The sequence below is a fragment of the Furipterus horrens genome, unplaced genomic scaffold (genome assembly GCF_987537825.1).
Source record: "Furipterus horrens unplaced genomic scaffold, mFurHor1.1.pri manual_scaffold_5, whole genome shotgun sequence".
Classification (NCBI taxonomy): Eukaryota; Metazoa; Chordata; class Mammalia; order Chiroptera; family Furipteridae; genus Furipterus; species Furipterus horrens.
Window position 1 is genome coordinate 49,448,141 of NW_028327175.1, and position 17,874 is coordinate 49,466,014.

The 17,874-nt window shown below is 33.6% G+C and overlaps 1 protein-coding gene across 1 annotated transcript in view; it reads right to left on the reverse strand.

Moving 5' to 3' along the window:
- The window catches only part of AP3B1 (adaptor related protein complex 3 subunit beta 1), a 258,639-nt gene that overhangs the window by 140,436 nt on the left and 100,329 nt on the right, over window positions 1-17,874 (reverse strand). Inside the window, exons 12-14 of the mRNA XM_090276405.1 lie at window positions 11,715-11,777; window positions 8,793-8,925; window positions 5,724-5,833 (exon numbers count right to left, since the gene is read on the reverse strand). Coding sequence (XP_090132531.1) covers window positions 5,724-5,833; window positions 8,793-8,925; window positions 11,715-11,777 — 306 coding nt within the window. The remainder of the gene's footprint in view (window positions 1-5,723; window positions 5,834-8,792; window positions 8,926-11,714; window positions 11,778-17,874) is intronic.

Consider the following 17,874-nt stretch of genomic DNA (forward strand, 5'->3'; position numbering starts at 1 on the left):
TGTAAACAAGGAGTAGACTAACAGTAACAAGGGGGGAGGGGGGAGGGAGAAAAGGGGGTAAGAAGGGGAAGTGTAAAATCAAAGAACATGTATAAATGACCCACAGACATGGGCAACTGAGTGGGGACTGAATGTGGGGGAAGGGAGGGGCAGGATACAGGGAAGCAAGAGGGGAAAAAAAAAAAAAAAAAAAAAAAAGAATAAGTAAGGTGGCCAAGGTGGAAAGCCGTCCAGCTATCACTTCTGTTCCCCGTCCTCCCACAGGGCAGATGAGCCCAGGATTCAGGCTTAAGCACTGAGGAGAAACGTGCTCAACACTCCCCTCGTCTCTGACACTGGTCAGATTGGCTCTAACGTCACAGCGGTTTAAGATACTCTAGATTTAGGGTGAAATAAGTAGATTCAGGAATAAAGAGTTCTCATTTAAGGCTCTCAGGCCATGCCTCCCATTTTAGAATCATTTGCTCACATTTAAGAGTCATCAGGTACCTGATGAGATTAATAAAGCCCTGCTTTCTGTTCCATGTGGCTGTTTTCAGGTAATTCTTGGCTGCTTGGATCAGAAGTTCTGGAGCTCTGTTACTTCCCTTTCCTGATTGGGAAGCTGTTGTCTGCTACATCCCTCATCACCTTCTTCTGGAGCAGCTTGTGCCTCCCATCCCTGACCATTTTTAGGGTCCTGCATCACAAACTTCTTGCCTTGTCTCCCTTCGAGCAAGTCAGCGTTCTCAGACAATGTAAATAGTAACAACTCATTGTTACCTTTTCATGTTCCAAAAGTTTGAGTTTTTGCTATAGAATTGCATATAGTTCTCTTGTAATTATTTCAATATCTCCTATATCACATTCCCAGTTTGTCTATTTTTGCTTTCTCTCTTTACCTTATAAGAATCAGGAAGGGTTCAGTATTTTATTATCTTTCCAAAGAACCAGATTTAATATGTATTTATCAATTTCAACTACCTTTTTCTTTTTTATGATATTCCACTACAAAATTAACTTCGATCCCACTTAGGTTTTATGCATTGACTCATTGTTCTTTTTCAAATTTCTTAGGACAAATATAATTTTTTCCCCCTGGTCTCTTTACTTTAAAAATGGTGGCAGTTATAACCACATCCCATACATTTTGGAATAAAGAGTTTTTGTTTTCTGTATTTCATGGAAAGTTGCATTTTTTTCTCTAAACTTTTTCTTTGTTCTAAAAGTGTATTTTCTTACTTCACAACAGGTCTGGTATGCTTTCAAATTATTTATTCTAATTAAAACTTGAGTATTTTAAGTTTACTTATGTCCAAGTACAATTTTCTAGGGATATACCCATAAAAGTGGGTATTATCTGTTCGAGATATATAAGGTTTTAGCAATATTTACTAAATCAAGCATTAATTTTATTTTTTAATTTCTGTCTTTACTGAAATCTACATCTTACATAAAATCTCCTACGTATATCTTATATGAGAGGACTATATTAAAGTCACCCACCAAAACTGTATTTTATATTTGTCCTTACATTTCCTATAGACTTTTCTTTTACATACTTACTTGGTTGCCTTTTCTTTTTCTTTTTCTTTCTTCCTTCCTTCCTTCCTTCCTTGCTTTCTTTTTCTTTCTTTCTTTCTTTCTTCCTTCCTTCCTTCCTTTCTTTCTTTTTTTTTGTGTGTGCGCATATAGGTTTATGCCTCTTAATTCCTTTGTAAATTGACCTATTTTTCATTTTATGGTATTTTTTGTCTTGTTACATGCTTTTAATTAATTTTAACTCACTTCCTTGTTCATGTTCACTTAATATCTCTTTCCCTACCTCCTTATTTTCAACCTTTATCATATTGATTAAGGTATTTTAATTATAAATGAATTATAGCTACCTTTCATTTTTCATGCCAATTTAAAAGTCTTCCTTTCTTTCTTTTTTTTTCTAACCCTCACCAAAGGACATTTTTTCATTGCTTTTTAGAGAGAGGAAAAGAGAGAAACATTGATGTGAGAGAAAAACATCAACTGCTTGCCTCCCATAAGGGCCCCAGCTGGGGATTGTATGTGCTGGAACCAGGGACCAAACCCACAACCTAGGTATGTGCCCTGACTGGGAATCAAATCCAAAACTTTTTTGTTACTGGACAACTCTCCAACCACACTGGCCAGGACCAAAAGTTTGTCTTTTAATGAGAAAATTCACTCCATTCACAGTTAGGATAGGATACATTTGATTTTTTACTCTTCCATCTTATATCTTTATTAGTTTTAAAATGTATTATTTATTTTACATTTCTCTTTCCAATTTTCCCTTTGTGAATTTGGAATTTCCAAAATACTTTTAGATTCCATTAATGATTATCTTATGACAAAAAAAAAAATTAAAATACCCCTAACGAAACAGACTTTGCTATAAAAATCTGTAATAAAATATTTAATTAGCTAATATTCCAACAACTATTGTTGAAAAAATCAATGTAATAAAAAATGTCCCCATGTATTTATCGCTATTATTATTTTTTACTTCATTTATGCACTGCAGTGTTCCCTGCTTTGGTTCATTAGTTATTGGTTAGAAAAGTGGCTCCTATTGAAGGAAATATCACTTACCCCAAAAAATATCTAAATATGTGTAGGGGTATTTGCAGTTGTTACAATGACTAAAAATACTACTGATATTTGATGGTTGGTATGCAGGGATGCTGGATGTCCATCTCAGTGGACTTGAGAAAACAGTTTTACCTTCTCATCTCCCAAAAGATCACTGACAAATAAGGTCAAATATCTGTTCCATACTTGGGCAAACATGGACAATATCAGTCTAATGTCCAATATGTCAATGATTTTGGGGAAGCAAAAGGAAACAACAATAATAAAATTCTGGCCAGGCCAGTGAGTAGGAAAGTGAATTGAATACGAGAGAGAAAGAGAGAGAGAGAGAGAGACATGGAAGAGAGACAGCATAATGCATTGTTTATGAAAGCAGACTTACTGGGTATGTGAGTCTTATTCTCAGCTTTAAGACAAATGTATAAGAGCCCCGAAAGCTTTAATAACACCCTGAGGGAAAGGAAATTTCACCATCAGAGACATTAAAAATCTGTACTGACTGGTAGGCCCCAAACCTTGCCATTCATTACCTTTAAATACACAAATATGAACCCTCTGATCAGGGTAACAAAATAGATTACCCAATCTTTAAAGGAAATGATATACACCTCCCCTAAAATACAACTCTTTCAGTTATAAAACATTGACTGTTAAACTTTAATATTCAAGGAACAGGCATACTAAAAGGCAAACACAATGGAGAAGAGCTGGAAGGAAAAAATAGACAAAAGTCATAAAATGTTTCACAAGGGAAGAAGTGGTCAGTGAAATCAAACCTTAACAAAAGATCAAGAAAGATATGGAGAGCAAATTATCCACAGGTTTTACTAAGATGGACACAGTGTCCTTAGAAAAAGTGGGAATCAAAATCAGACTGATATTTTGAGGAATGTCAGGCATGGAAATAAAATTCAGATAATTATTTCAAAAACTTTAGTTTCAAAGGGAAGAAAAGAATGAAATAGGACATAAGTATTAATAATAGCTAACATGCAGTACACTACTATGTACCAGCAATGTTCTAGAGCTTCACAAATATTAACTAATGCCGTACTTACAACAATATGGGTTCTACTATTACCATTGTACAGATATGAAGCACAGAGATTTTAATGTATAAACATGGAGCTTGTAAGTGGCAGAGCCAAAATTAATATTTATTTTTAATTTAATTTCTAAACGCAATTGCAGCTTTATAAAAAATTTCAGGAGTAAGAATTTCTGCATATCCTTCACCAAGACTCCTCAAATGTTTACATCTTACTGCATTTGCTCTAGCTTTCTCTTTGTGCGTACAAACACATTTTGGCTTCTGAATGGATAAAAGTTACAGACATGCAGTTTGACCCCAAAATACTTCAGTGTAAACTTCTGAATAAAAGTAATATTCTTACGTAACCAGAGTAAAATTATTTGAAAATCAAGAAATTAAACAATATACCAATACTATTATCTAATCTACAGATTTCATTGAGATTTTGCCAATTATCCCTATTAAGATCCTTTATAGCAAAAGAAAATCCAAAATTATGTGTTGCACAGAATTGTCATATCCTTTTAATCTCTTATATTCTAAATACGTTCCTGAGTTCTTTCCATTTCAGAATATTGGCATTTTAGAAGAGTATAAGGCAGTTATTTTGTAGAATACCCTCATTTGGTTTTGTCTCATGTTTCTTCTTGATTAGATTCAAGTCATTCAGTTTTGGCAGGAATTCAACAGAGTTGATGCTGAGTTCTATTCAGTGTATCTTATCAGGAGGTACATGATTCCTTTGCTGGCAATGTTAACTATATTCATTTGGTTCAGGTAGTGTCTGCAAAGTTTCTCCACTGTCAAGTCAAAAGTCATTCATTTAAACATTGTAATTAAGAAGTATCTTATGAGGATATACTTTGAGACTGTGCAAATATCCTGTTACTCCTCAAATTTTTACCTAGTTTTAAGCATTTGTTAATGCTTCTTACCTGAAACAATTCTGCTATGATGGCTAGTAAATGGTGATACTCAAATTCCATCATTCCTTCTATATTTACTTTGCATTGTAAGAAAGAGCTTCCCCTTCCCACTTCATTCATTAATTTCAGTGTGCATTTAGATTCTTGCCCTATTCAGTAGGTTGCAATCCTTTTACTATCCCTTATTTTGTTGCTCAAATTGGCCAATGGAAGTCCCTTCAAACTGGCTCTTGTGTCTTTTTGATGTTTCTATCGTTTGCGAAAACTTCCTTGCTTTTTTTTTCCCAATAAGATGTTCTAAAATCATCCTGTTCTTTCCCTGCCCTAGCTCTGAAATCAGCCATTTCTCTAAGGAGCCCTGGCTCCTCTGAATGGTGAATAGAATTTAAAAACCAATGTGTACTATTAAAAGGAACATAGTACTACTTTCCACATTGTTCATGAACCTTGCTAAATGAAAATCATGCTAAATGAAAGAAGCCAGACACAAAAGCCAACTGACTGCTGGACTACATTTACATGAAATGTCCAGAATAAGCAAATCTATAGAGACAGAAAGTAGATTGATGGTTGTCAAGGGCTAGACTAAAGGGATGATCAGAAGTCTGAGGTGTGAAATTCTTCTTTTAGGGATGATTAAAATGTTCTAGAATTACATAGTGGTGATGGTTGCACAACCTTATGAATATACCCCAAACCATTGAATTATATACTTTAAAAGTATAGTAGGAAATTATATCTCAATTAAAATAAAACAAGATCTGGGCACTAGGTGTGCTCATTGGTACCAGGGTATTATCCCATGCAGACCTTCTCAGAGGATAGCCTTGGGACACAGATATTTATATCCTCATACACACATTCATATGTATACATACTAATGTGTAGAAACAGATGAATATGTACACTCAGAGACATCTAGATATCTATATAAAAACCCATGAAGTTCACACTGATCAATTCTAACCCAACATTGAAGTATTCACTGTATCCTTCCCTTTTTTCAGATTTGTAATTTCCGTCCACAACAGTGTAAAATCTTAGAATCAGGATTTGAACCCAGACAGTTCAGCTCTCTTAACCATTATACTTTAGGATCCTCATTTATTTTAACAACACTATAATTTACTGAGTAAAATTCAGTGAAATGGAGCAAAGATCTCTTCATTGGTACTCACAGTGATACTGTCCAGGAGTTTGGCCATATGTTTAATAATTTCACCATGTTGTGCAGGTTGCATTTGCAGTAATTTCTTAATAACAACCACACTTTCAGCAACAACTATTTCTGAAAAAGAGATTATTCATATTAAATATGTGTGAATCAATTAAAATGTATTACCTTGGTAAAATGTTAAGTTTAAATTAGCAAAACGTTCTACATGCCTTAAATGACTAGGTGAAACTACAACCATGAACGTACTTCAAAATTTTTTGGATGAACATCCATCTTAAGTAGAAGAATATACTTTAATTTCTAACATCTGTTACTATCTTCTGGCTTAGGATATCCCTTTTTAATTTCTGCTTCTTCAAGTTGAAAACAAAGAGGAGTTAGATTATGTAATCACCATCATATTTAAGTCCCTTTGGCTTTTAACCACAGCTCTCAAATACTGTTCTTTGATTCCTATTAATTATATAGTGGCAATCAAATATCTACAATCTAAATAACATTTTTCCAATTCTAAAGAAAACAGCAAACTAAAATAAATACCTTAAGTGGTATGTCCAGAAAAGTGAGTAGTAAGGATTAGCAGTAGTAGGAAAGGTGTTGCTATAGAATAGTATGGACTTCAGAGCCGGGAGTGGGGCCATGAGCCAGATCGTCTCCATTGGCCTTGTGAATCCACCCTGCCTTTCGTGGCCAGCTCTGTGCCCTCAGAGGCACAGACTTCCTTGCCCCTGGCTTCCAGCTATGTTTAGCCAACAGGAAGCACTTGCAGGAGATCCGGAGGCAGGAGAGAACATTTACTATCCTGAATCTCTTCTCCCAGGCCTCTTTGGCACTGCTTGCGTGGTTCTACTGAAGGTTCAATCCTGTGACTGGTTCCCTCCTGCAGGGTCTGGTAACTGCTCCCACTTCTCATATCCCTTCCCTTCAAGTCTAGATTTGTCTTACCACTGCTCCTAGCCTGTTAACTCCAGTGTGCTACATCATACCTTGTGGATTCCCCTCAGTTCTGCCCATATTTTTTAAATAGTTCCTTCGTCCAAGTCTCTTCAACTGTCCTTTCAAATGTGTCCATCTGTTTCTTGTCGGGGCCTTATCTAATACAGTAATTTGTATTAGGAATTGCTCCAGGAAGCAGATCCTGAAATCGGGATTCTGAGATTGAGTTGTTTCTCTGAAGTGGCTAATCACTGGTCCGAGTTATGTTTCTGGTGGCACCAGTATAGAAATGCTATATAACTAGCCAGAGCATCAGACCTTATAGAATGCATCCTATATAAATAATTATAAATGCTACTGATGAAAAAAAAAAAATATATATATATATATATATCAACATTGCCTTTATATATTACTTTGGCATTTTTTATTACTAGGAACTCATGGATAAGAGAAATCTTGAATACAGTATTCACTCACTTACCGGAGGTATTACATTCCAGACCCCCCCGCAAAGTAGGAACCTTACATTCATTCTACACTCTTAAACCTACGTAACTTTAACAACATACATATACAGTACCACAAAATCCTGCGATATAGTGAAAAATCAGCGATAAATAATTAAATATAATATTTTTTAAAATCCCACGATACAGTGAGGCCGCGATACAGCGAGGGACTACTGTATATAGTAGTTTGTATTCGAAAGAACATATTAGTGCACTAACTAATTTATGGTGTTTTTTGTATGCAACTAAATTTTAAAAGAACAATTACTGTGGTAAACCAGGGTTTAAAATCTGTAATTTTAAATATCTTCCCAAGGAGCATGTTTTATTTGACCAAGTAGACAGTCATTATTAAAGATATAAAAAACAATGTTTTTAAACTCATATTTTAAGGTGTGATGTAGAAATAGATAGAAAGAATGTTATTAAAGTAGAAATAAATAAAATGTATACATTCTATCTCCTCTACCTTCTGCAATTAAAATTTTTAAAAAATCTGTATCCCCATTAATTTATATTGCCAAAATTAATTAGAGTTTTAATACTACATGTAGAAAAATGTTCTATTCATCATAACATCTTGAGTCTATAGGTAAAAGATTAGAAATTTATGTTTATAATAAAAAACTCTAGTTGTGGATAAATTTTGTTTCAATTATTTTTTTTCACCAGAAGTACTTATAACAATGTTACAGATTTCTAAAGAGATCTACATGTGGGGAAAAAAGATAACTAGAAATAAAAGAGTTATTATAGTGAAAAGTTCTTTTTCAAATAAAATATAAAAATGTTATGTTTAAACTTATGATTACTGTCATATATGCTTATGTCTAGATATAATTTAGAATTCCATAAATAATTTTAATGGTTTTATAATGAAAATTGCGCTTTTCTTAAAAAGATCTTGTTTTGATGAAGTACGCAATTATAATGAAGGTTCCCTAAATAAACTATTTCAAAGGTGACAGTTGACTCTTTTCTCTCTTTCTCCAAATGGCTTCATTTATTCTAAAGTTGTAATACAGAAATAACTGACATTTCACCAGAGAACAGTATGAAATCTAGATTACATATTTTACCTAATCAGTTTTACAAAATGTTTTGATATTGTTTGGCTTAAAAACATGAAGCTGTTCCAAAGTGATGACTTCCAAATCTAGTTAATCTTGAATATAAAATAATTATGTGGATTTCTGGGGGAAAAAAAACAAACCTGACACATTCCACATACTTTTTTGATCTCCATGGTCTAGAGTCATTTGCCTGCTTTTAGCACCCTCTGCAGGTGAACCAATATTATACATGACTTGCATGCCATTGAAAAGCAAAATAGAACCTTTGAGAAAGGTGATTAAATTTGAAGAAATAAAACAATTTACACTTTTTTAGTTCTGTTTAGGCAAAACAGAATTGTTTGCAAGTTAATTACCCAAATTACTAAAACAACAACAAAGTGTGTATGTGTGTATGTGTGTGTTTCAAAGACAAATGCTACTAATTCATCGTGACCATGCTACTGACATACAAGAAAAAACAAAATGCAATGTTTAAAAAATGTTACAATTTTCAAATCATACCAAATGATAAATTACTTGAAAAATAAAATGAATGTGCCAACTTACCATCTTTGTTGGACAGCAGACACACCAGGCCATTGAGACATGTGTCAGTGACTTCTAAGATGTTTGTTGCACATCTGCCTATAGTCTGAATAGTGGCTGCTGCAAACTGTTTATCCTGGCTTTTCACATAGGTCTAAAAAATATTAAGAAAATTAATTTGTGCATTGCTACTATCAAGTCAACAAAAACATGTCTATTACATTAAGTTTTTTTCAATATAAGAATTCTAGCATACATAATCTCATCTGTATGTCCAAGAAGAGATCTGACTGATGACTTATCAAGTTTCTTTTTATTTAAAGAATGTGCTTATAAAAGAGGCACATTTTCAAGCCAACTTCATTCACTTGTGGCCACAATGGCTTGTGACTTCTAAACAGATAGTGGGGAGCAGTCACCCAAAGATAGTAATTAGTTTAAGTGTAAGGTTGAAAGATATGATGAGAACTCTTTTTTTGGAGGTTTCAGTTCATTTAACCAGCAGCATCTGTGAATCTATGTAAATGAAGGTTTGCTTCTTCAGAGACACTAAATCTAAAAATTGGGAGAAGAGGAAGAAAAAAAAAACCAATATGCTGCTGACAAACACTTTACTTTTAAAATGGTATCCGAATGGCAGTAAAACCACAATAGCTACAGTGAACAGTATTGCAACAAAGACTATACTTAGTTTACAATAAAACAAAACATCACACTTTTAAAAATATTTTCTTTAAAAGAATTTTTAAAAAATATACTGTAAACCACATATTTTACAACTTAAAAATAAATAAATAAATAATAACAACAGGAAGTTAAAAGAACTTTACAAAATTTATGATAACCCTAAATAATTTCACTTTGGTTAAACTTTCCTAATTTAAAAACTCAGCTTTTATTGTTTACAGAAATGAATGCACAATTAGCATGTACATTTATATATATTATAATATGTAATGAAATTTAAAATCCAATTTGCAACTACAACTTTTACAGAATGATTCCCAACCTCAAATGAGAAGTGCATGCTATATATTGAACACTATGGTTATCTAACATGCAAAATAGAATAATACATTTAAAAGGTGCCTAAGTGACAAATGGAGGAGAAAAATCTAAAAATATCTAAAAACTTACAAATTTAGTGATAATGGTAGCAGGAACATGATTAAATGCTGAAGAAATAAATTAAGCAAATTACACTCTCCTAGTGCAACTTAGGAAAGATACAATTGTACTTAAAAACTGTTTCCCAGTTGATTATCTAATTTCCTCAAGAACAACAAAAGTCTTTAGAAAAATTCTCTTACTCAAAAATTTATATATAAGTAAACACTCCTATAAACATAACAAATAAACAGAAATATAATACAAAAATTAAAAAATGATAAAAATTGACTGAACAATGGACATTATTAAACATCTGAAATTAAATGAAATGAGTGGATCACCAATATTCTGAAACAGGTCCAATGTGTCAAACCTATACAACTAACAATGCCATAAAATTACCTGAGACTCAGTCTCTATAACTCCAGTAAATTTGACACACCAGAGAATGGACAGCAGAAGTAGACCCAAAGAGATTACATATGAAAACAGAAAAGGGGGGAATTGCAAATACAAAGACAAAAACTTAAAAAACTTAAAAGCAAATGAAGTAAAAATCTAATTCAAGCAATGTTCTACAGCAACAGATCACTGGGTAAAAACTTGTGATACTGTATCTTCTGGCGTATAAATATAAGATGAGTGTGTATCTAAGACATTCTAATTTTACAAGGAATTTTTCTAGAAAAATATGCAGCATAAAAGTCTAGTAACCCAGTTATGAAATTATAAATCATGGACATGGTATAATATTCTATTATTCCTATTAAAAGCATAAGATCACATCATCAAAAGCAAGTACAATGTCTTTATAGAGAAAAAGAAATTTTATATGGGCATATTAAAAGATTATGGCAACAAAATAAATTAAATCTATAAAAGCTAGGAGTTGACAAAAACTCTGTCATTAGTGTGTAGTATGTTAAGAAATTTTTTTGTTGAGTCTTGTTGAGACAACTTCTGATGAATTGTAAAACTCATATTATTATGAGGTTTTCTATTGCTGTGCTCCCCCACTAAGTCTTCAGTGCTAACTACTTTATCAGAAAGGGTAATTTTTTGGTAACATTTTGGGGGTATATATATCCGGAAAACATCTCATCTATCGGCATATATGGTTTAAAATTTACAAGAAAACAAAAACAATTTAAAAAACCACAACAGGGGCAATTTTAAACCAATCTTTTTTTTTAGCAATACATGAATCTAAGAGGATAATATCTAAAACACTGGTCAATCAAATAGGAACAATCAAATAAGTAATGATTTTCATGAGGCCATGGTATAAGGACTACTAAATTTGACAGCACAAAGAGATTACATCCTTACAGTAACTTATTTTCGAATAAAGATGGAGTTATAAACCAGTCTTACAAATTCTATGAAAACATGAAAGGGACTACTGCTCCATTTCCCTTAAATTTTAAATTTGTGGTCAATGTTTATTCTTTTTTTTTTTTAAAGATTTTATTTATTTATTTTTAGGGAGAGAGGAAGGGAGGGAAAAAGGGAGAGACATATCAATGCGAGAGAGCACACCTCTCACACACCCCCAACCAGGGAAGGAAGGACCTGGCCTGCAACCCAGACGTGTGCCCTGACCAGAACTGAACCAGCAACCTTTCCCTTTGTGGAACGTCACCCAACACACTGAGCCACACCAGTCAGGGCCAAATGTTTATTCTTGAAAATCTATAAATATTTTAGTTGTCAATCTTGTCCCAAATGACTGTTTTATTTACACAATTACATATTTCAAAGTTTAGAAAGATAAATATTTAACTTTAAACAGATGTATTAGAAGTTATTTTATAATTAGCACTGTACACAAACCTGAAATTCTCGAAGAAGAGTTGATATGTTGGCTTCATTTGCTAAGTTTGTCAAAATTTCAAGCTATAGTAGAAAAAAAGAGAGAAAGTAAATATTTTAAAACAAAAAAAGAAATTTAATATAAAGGTAATTTCTGTTTTTTTTTAAAAGTCATAGTTATAAATGTTGTGAGGCATTATACCCTTCGGGTGAATGTTGTCTCCTTACATCTACTTGTAGAGAATAGATATTTACAAGGTACTTAAAAAGTAATTACAGTGGTACCTTGGTACCTTGGTACTCATTTTTAATTTGTTCCAGAACTCATGACAAGTGCCGAAACCAACAAGTCCCGAATGATGACGCATTTTCTCTTGCAGGGCTAGCAAGTCTGATCAGTCCCAAGCAAACGTCAAGTGCTGAAACACTTATTGTCAAAATGTGGCAAGTGATGGGTTCTGACGCTGACTAGTGCCAAGGTATGACTATACTGAAGAGAATGCAACACCTCCCCCAATTGTTTGTCCCAATTTTACAATTTAAAATCTAATTAATGTAAACAATTTAAGGTAATTTGAGTTTTTTTCTTTTATTAATAGCTATAAAACTGCCCTCCCTCCATGTAATCTCTTTTCCAGATACCAATTATATAATTATCTTAATTTGTTCCCAAATTCTTAAGGCATTTTAATTCTTTTGAATTATAGTTACAAAAAATATGAATTAAAAACCCACTTCCAACAGGCTCACTAAAAAAACTGTTTTTACTCATAAAAAAAATAATAAATTAATCTGAAGCAAAGCATGAAAAAGAAAAAAAAAAAAGGAAGAGAGAACGGGACAAACAGAAAACACACAAGATATGGACATAAACACCTGCATACACATTCATTAAAAAGTAAGGGGGGGGAAAGAAGTGGGGTAAATAGGGGAAAGGTTTAGTAAAGGAACTAGTATAAATGACCCATGGATACGGACAACGAGGTGGGAATTGACTGTGGGAGAAGGCGTGGGCTGGGTGGGGGAGAACAACGGGGGAAAAAGTGGGACAACTGTAATAGAAAAACAATAAATCAAAAAAAATTTTTTAAAGTAATGGTCTAAACATTCCAAATAAAAGGCACAGATTGTAGGATTCTTTACATAGTCTGGGTACTAGTCAGTTTTCAGATATATGTAGTGGTATATTTTCTCCCAGATTATGGCTAGATTTTTCAGTTTATTTTGATGACATTTAAATATCCTGTACAATACTTAAAAACAATCTCAACATACAGAAAAGGTAAAAGGAACTATTTTTTATCTGAAACCACATCACTGCCAAATACTTCTATGAATATTTCCTACAGACTAAAATACAACCAAGAAAATCAAGAAATTCACCCTGATATATCACATCTATGCAACTGTTGCTCCCCACTTAGGTTTCACCAATTATCTCAAATAATGTGTTAAAAAAAGATCCAGTTCAATATCACACATTGTATTTAGTTGTCTCTTTATTAGTCACTGTCAGTCTAAGTTTCTTAGTCTTTCTTTTCACTTTCACCACTTGACACTTTTGGTAATAACAAAACAATTATTTTGTAAATTATCTCCCAATTTGGGTGTGTCTTATTAGATTTTCTTAAGGTTAAACTCAGTTTCCATATGAGTGAACAATAACTTCCACATTTATAGTCCACCCTTTCCTCATTGTGTTCTATGTATTATATTTTTCATTTTCATATGCATGGATCTATTTCCAGTTTTTCATTCTATTCCACTTATTTTTATGAATTTTTCTTAAGGGGGTTACTTCTCATCATATTAAATTTTCATTCACGTGTTCTTTCAAAAATACCATGAAATATGTATATTCAGTGTAGGAAAATTATAAAATACAAAAAAAGCAGGAAGGAAAAAGTCATCTGCAACATTATCTTAATAATCACTGTTACGGTTTTGCTGTATATTCTTTTATTTATTTATTTATTTATTTTTATTCTTTTTCTTTTACAGTTGTCCCATTTTACCCCCATTACTCCCCCCCCACCCCTTCTCCCAGTCATTCCTCATCCCATTGTCCATGTCTGTATATTCTTTTAGATTGTATGTGTGTGTATACTTGACTGATTTTTAAAAATTTTATTTTTAAAAAGTTTTTATTATATATATTTTCATTACCATTTAGTAAACTTATACTCCTTTGCTCCCACAATCACCACACTGTTGTCCATGTCCATAAGTCCTTCTTCCTTTATGCTCAATCCCTCCATCCCTAAGGCTGTCCCACAATTTAGCTGTCATTCTGCTGTGCATCTATGAGTCTGTCTCTATTATCCTTGTTAGTTTAGTTAGTTCACTAGATTCCACCTATGAGTGAAATCATATGGTGTTATTCTTTCTCTGACTGGTTTATTTCACTTAGCATAATGTTCTCCAGGCCCATCAATACTGTTGCAAAGGGTAAAATTTCATCTCTTTTTATGGCCGAGTAGTATTCTATTGTGTAAATGTCCCATAGCTGATTTATCTATGCATCTACTGATGGACACTTGGGCTGCTTCTATATATTGGCGATTGAAAATAATGATGCAATGAATATAAGGGTGCTTATGTCCTTTAGAATTAGTGTTTTGGGTTCCTTCAGATATATTCCCAGCAGTGGGATTGCTGGGTGAAAAGGCAGATCCATTTTAAATTTTTTTAGGAAACTCCATATTGCTTTCCGTGGTGGCTGCACCAGTCTGCATTGCCACCAACAGTGCAGAAGGGTTCTCCCTTCCCCACATCCTCGTCAGTACTTTTTGTTTGTTGATTTATTGATGTGAGGTGTGAGGTGATATCCCATTATGACAGTGGGAGGTGATATCCCATTATGGCTTTAATTTATATTTCTCTGATGAGTAGTGATGTTTGAGCATCTTTTCATATATCTATTGGCCATCTGTTTGTCCTCCTTGGAGAAATGTCTATTCAGGTCCTTTGCCCATTTTTTAATTGGGTTGTTTGTTTTCTTGGTGTTGACTTTTGTTAGTTCTTTATACATTTTGAATATTAACCCCTTATCAGATGTATAGGTAAATATGCTCCCCCATTCTATGGGTTATTCTTTTATTTTGTTGATATTTTCCTCTGCTGTGCAAAAACTTTTTATTTTGATATAGTCCTATTTCTTTACCTTTTCCTTTGTTTCCCTTGGCTGGAGAGATAGAGATATTAAAATACTGCTAAGAGCCATGTCTGAGACTGCTGCCTATGTTTTCTTCTATGATTTTTATGGTTTCAGGTCTAGCATTTATGTCTTTAATGCATTCTGAGTTTATTATTGTATACAGAGTAAGAAAGTGGTCTAGTTTAATTTTTCTTCATGTATCTGTCCAGATTTCCCAACACCATTTATTGAATAAGCTATCGTTAGCCCATTATATATGCTTGCTTCCTCTGTTGAATATTAATTGACTATGAATGTGTAGATTTATTCTGGGCTCTCTATTCTGTTCCATTGATCTACGTGTTTGTTTTTATGGCAGTACCATGCTGTTTTGATTTTTGTAGCCTGATAGCATAGTTTGATATTAGGTAGCATCATTCCTCCAGCTTTGTTCTTCTTTCTCAGAAGTGCTGCTGCTATGCAGGGTCTTTTGTGGTTCCATATAAATGTTTGAAATACTTGTTCTAGTTCTCTGAAATATGTCATTGGAATCTTCACAGGAATTGCACTGGATCTATAGATTGCTTTGGGTAGTATGAACATTTTGATGATGTTAATTCTTCCTTTCATGAACACGGTGTGTGTTTCCCCTTTTCTGTATCTCCTTCAATTTCTTTCTTCAGTGTCTTATAATTTTCCAATAACAGGTCTTTTACATCCTTGGTTATATTTATTCCCAGGTATTTTATTCTTTTTGAAGCGATTGTGAATGGGATTGTTTTATTTTTATTCTTATTTAGGATCTGTATGTATGGACCATTTTTAAAAATTATATTTTATTAATTTGCTATTCTGTTGTCCAAATTTTTCACCCTTTGCCACCCTCAGTCCAGGACACCTCTACCCTCCAGCAATCCTCCTCCTTAGTTCATGTCCATGGGTCACCCATATAAGTTCTTTGGCTTCTCCATTTCCTACACTATTCTTAACATCCCTGTTTATTCTGTTCCTATCAATTATGCTTAATTCCTGTACCTGTCCCCCATTCTCTCCCTTCCACCTTTCTCCTACCCTCTTCCAGCTAGTAACCCTCCAAATGATCTCCACACCTATGATTCTGTTCCTGTTCTGGTTGTTTGCTTAGTTTTTTTTGTTTCTTGTTTTTAATTCAGTTGCTGATAGTTATGAGTTTCTTGCCATTTTAATGTTCACAGTATGATCTTCTTTTTCTTAAATAAGTCCCTTTAACATTTCATATAATAAGGGCTTGGTGATGATGAACTCCTTTAGCTTCACCTTGTCTGGGAAGCACTTTATCTGTCCTTCCATTCTAAATGATGGCTTTGCCGGACGGAGTAATCTAGGTTGTAGCTCCTTGCTTTTCATCACTTTGAATACTTTTTGCCAGTCCCTTACAGCCTGCAAAGTTTCTTTTGAGAAAACAGCTGACAGTCTTATGGGAACTCCTTTGTATGTAACTCTCTGCTTTTCTCTTGCTGCTTTTAAGATTATCTCTTTATCTTTAACTTTTGGCATTTTAATAGTTTACTATGGATACATCCTCTTGTTGGATTATTCCCTTTCTCTTATGCAGTGTCTTACTATAGCCGTAGTTTTAGCATCTATTTTGTCAGATATAAGTTTGCTACCCCAGCTTTTTTTTCGCTTTCCATTTGCATAAAATATCTTTTTCCACCCCTTTACTTTTAGTCTGTGTGTATCTGATCTGAAGTGGGGCACTGGGAAGGTCCATATTTAGGGGTCTTGTTTTCTTATCCATTCAGCTACACTACATCTTTTGGTTGAAGTATTTAAGCCATTTACATTTAAGGTGATTCTTTTTTTTTTTTTTTGAGCATCTTACAATTTTATATGTCAATTATACCTAAATATAGCTGGAAAAAAGTTTTTCTCTCACTTTACCCTCAACTACAGATTTGGGGAAACTCAACAGCTTTCCATACTTAGTTTAGGAAAGCTTTATGCGGTGTCTAATTTACTATAAACAAAATGGAATCTGGCTATTATTTACATCTGTTATTCTTTTTTTTTAAAGTATATTTTCTTATGTTGTTACAGTAGTTTCAATTTTTTTCCCCTTTGCTCCCCTCTGCCCAATGTCCTCTTCCCTCCAGCAATCCCACCTCCCCCCTTAGTTCATGTCCATGGGTCATGCATATAAGTTCTTTGGTTTCACCCTTTCCTATATTCTTAATTTCCCTCTATTTTGCATTTACCAATTATACTTCTTAATCCCTGCACCATTTCCCCATTACTCCCCTTCCCCCTCCCAGCTGATAACCCTCCAAATGATTCCCATACCTATGATTCTCTTCCTATTCTGGTTTGTTTAACTGGATTTTGTTCTTATTTTTTAGATTCAGTTGTTGATAGTTGTTGAGTTTGTTGTCATTTTAATGTTCATAAATTTGATCTTCTTTTTCTTAAGTAAGTCCCTTTGACATTTCATATAATACTAGCTTGGTGATGATGAGCTCCTTTAGCTTTCCCTTGTCTGGGAAGCACTTTATCTCCCCTTCCATTCTAAATGATAACTTTGCTGGATAGAGTAATCTAGCTTGTAGGTCCTTGCTTTTCATCACCTTGAATACTTCTTGCTAGTCCCTTCTTGCCTGCAAAGTTTCTCTTGAGAAATCAGCTGACAGTCTTATAGGCACCCTTTTTTAGATAACTCTCTGCTTTTCTCTTACTACTTTTAAGATTCTCTCTTTATCTTTAACCTTTGGAATTTTAATTATGATGTGTCTTGGTGGGGTCCTCTTTGGGTCTACCTTGTTTGGGACTCTGTGCTTCCTGGACTTGTATGTCTATTTCCTTCAACAAATATGGGGAGTTTTCCTTCATTATTTTTTCACATAAGCTTTCAATTTCTTGTTCTTCCTCTTCTTCTTCTGGCACCTCTATAGTTTGGATGTTGTTTAAAATTGTCCCAGAGGTTCCTAAGCCTCTCCTCAATTTTCTTCAATTCTTGTTTCCTTATTCCATACTAGTTGACTGTTGTTTTCCTCCTTATATTCCAAATCA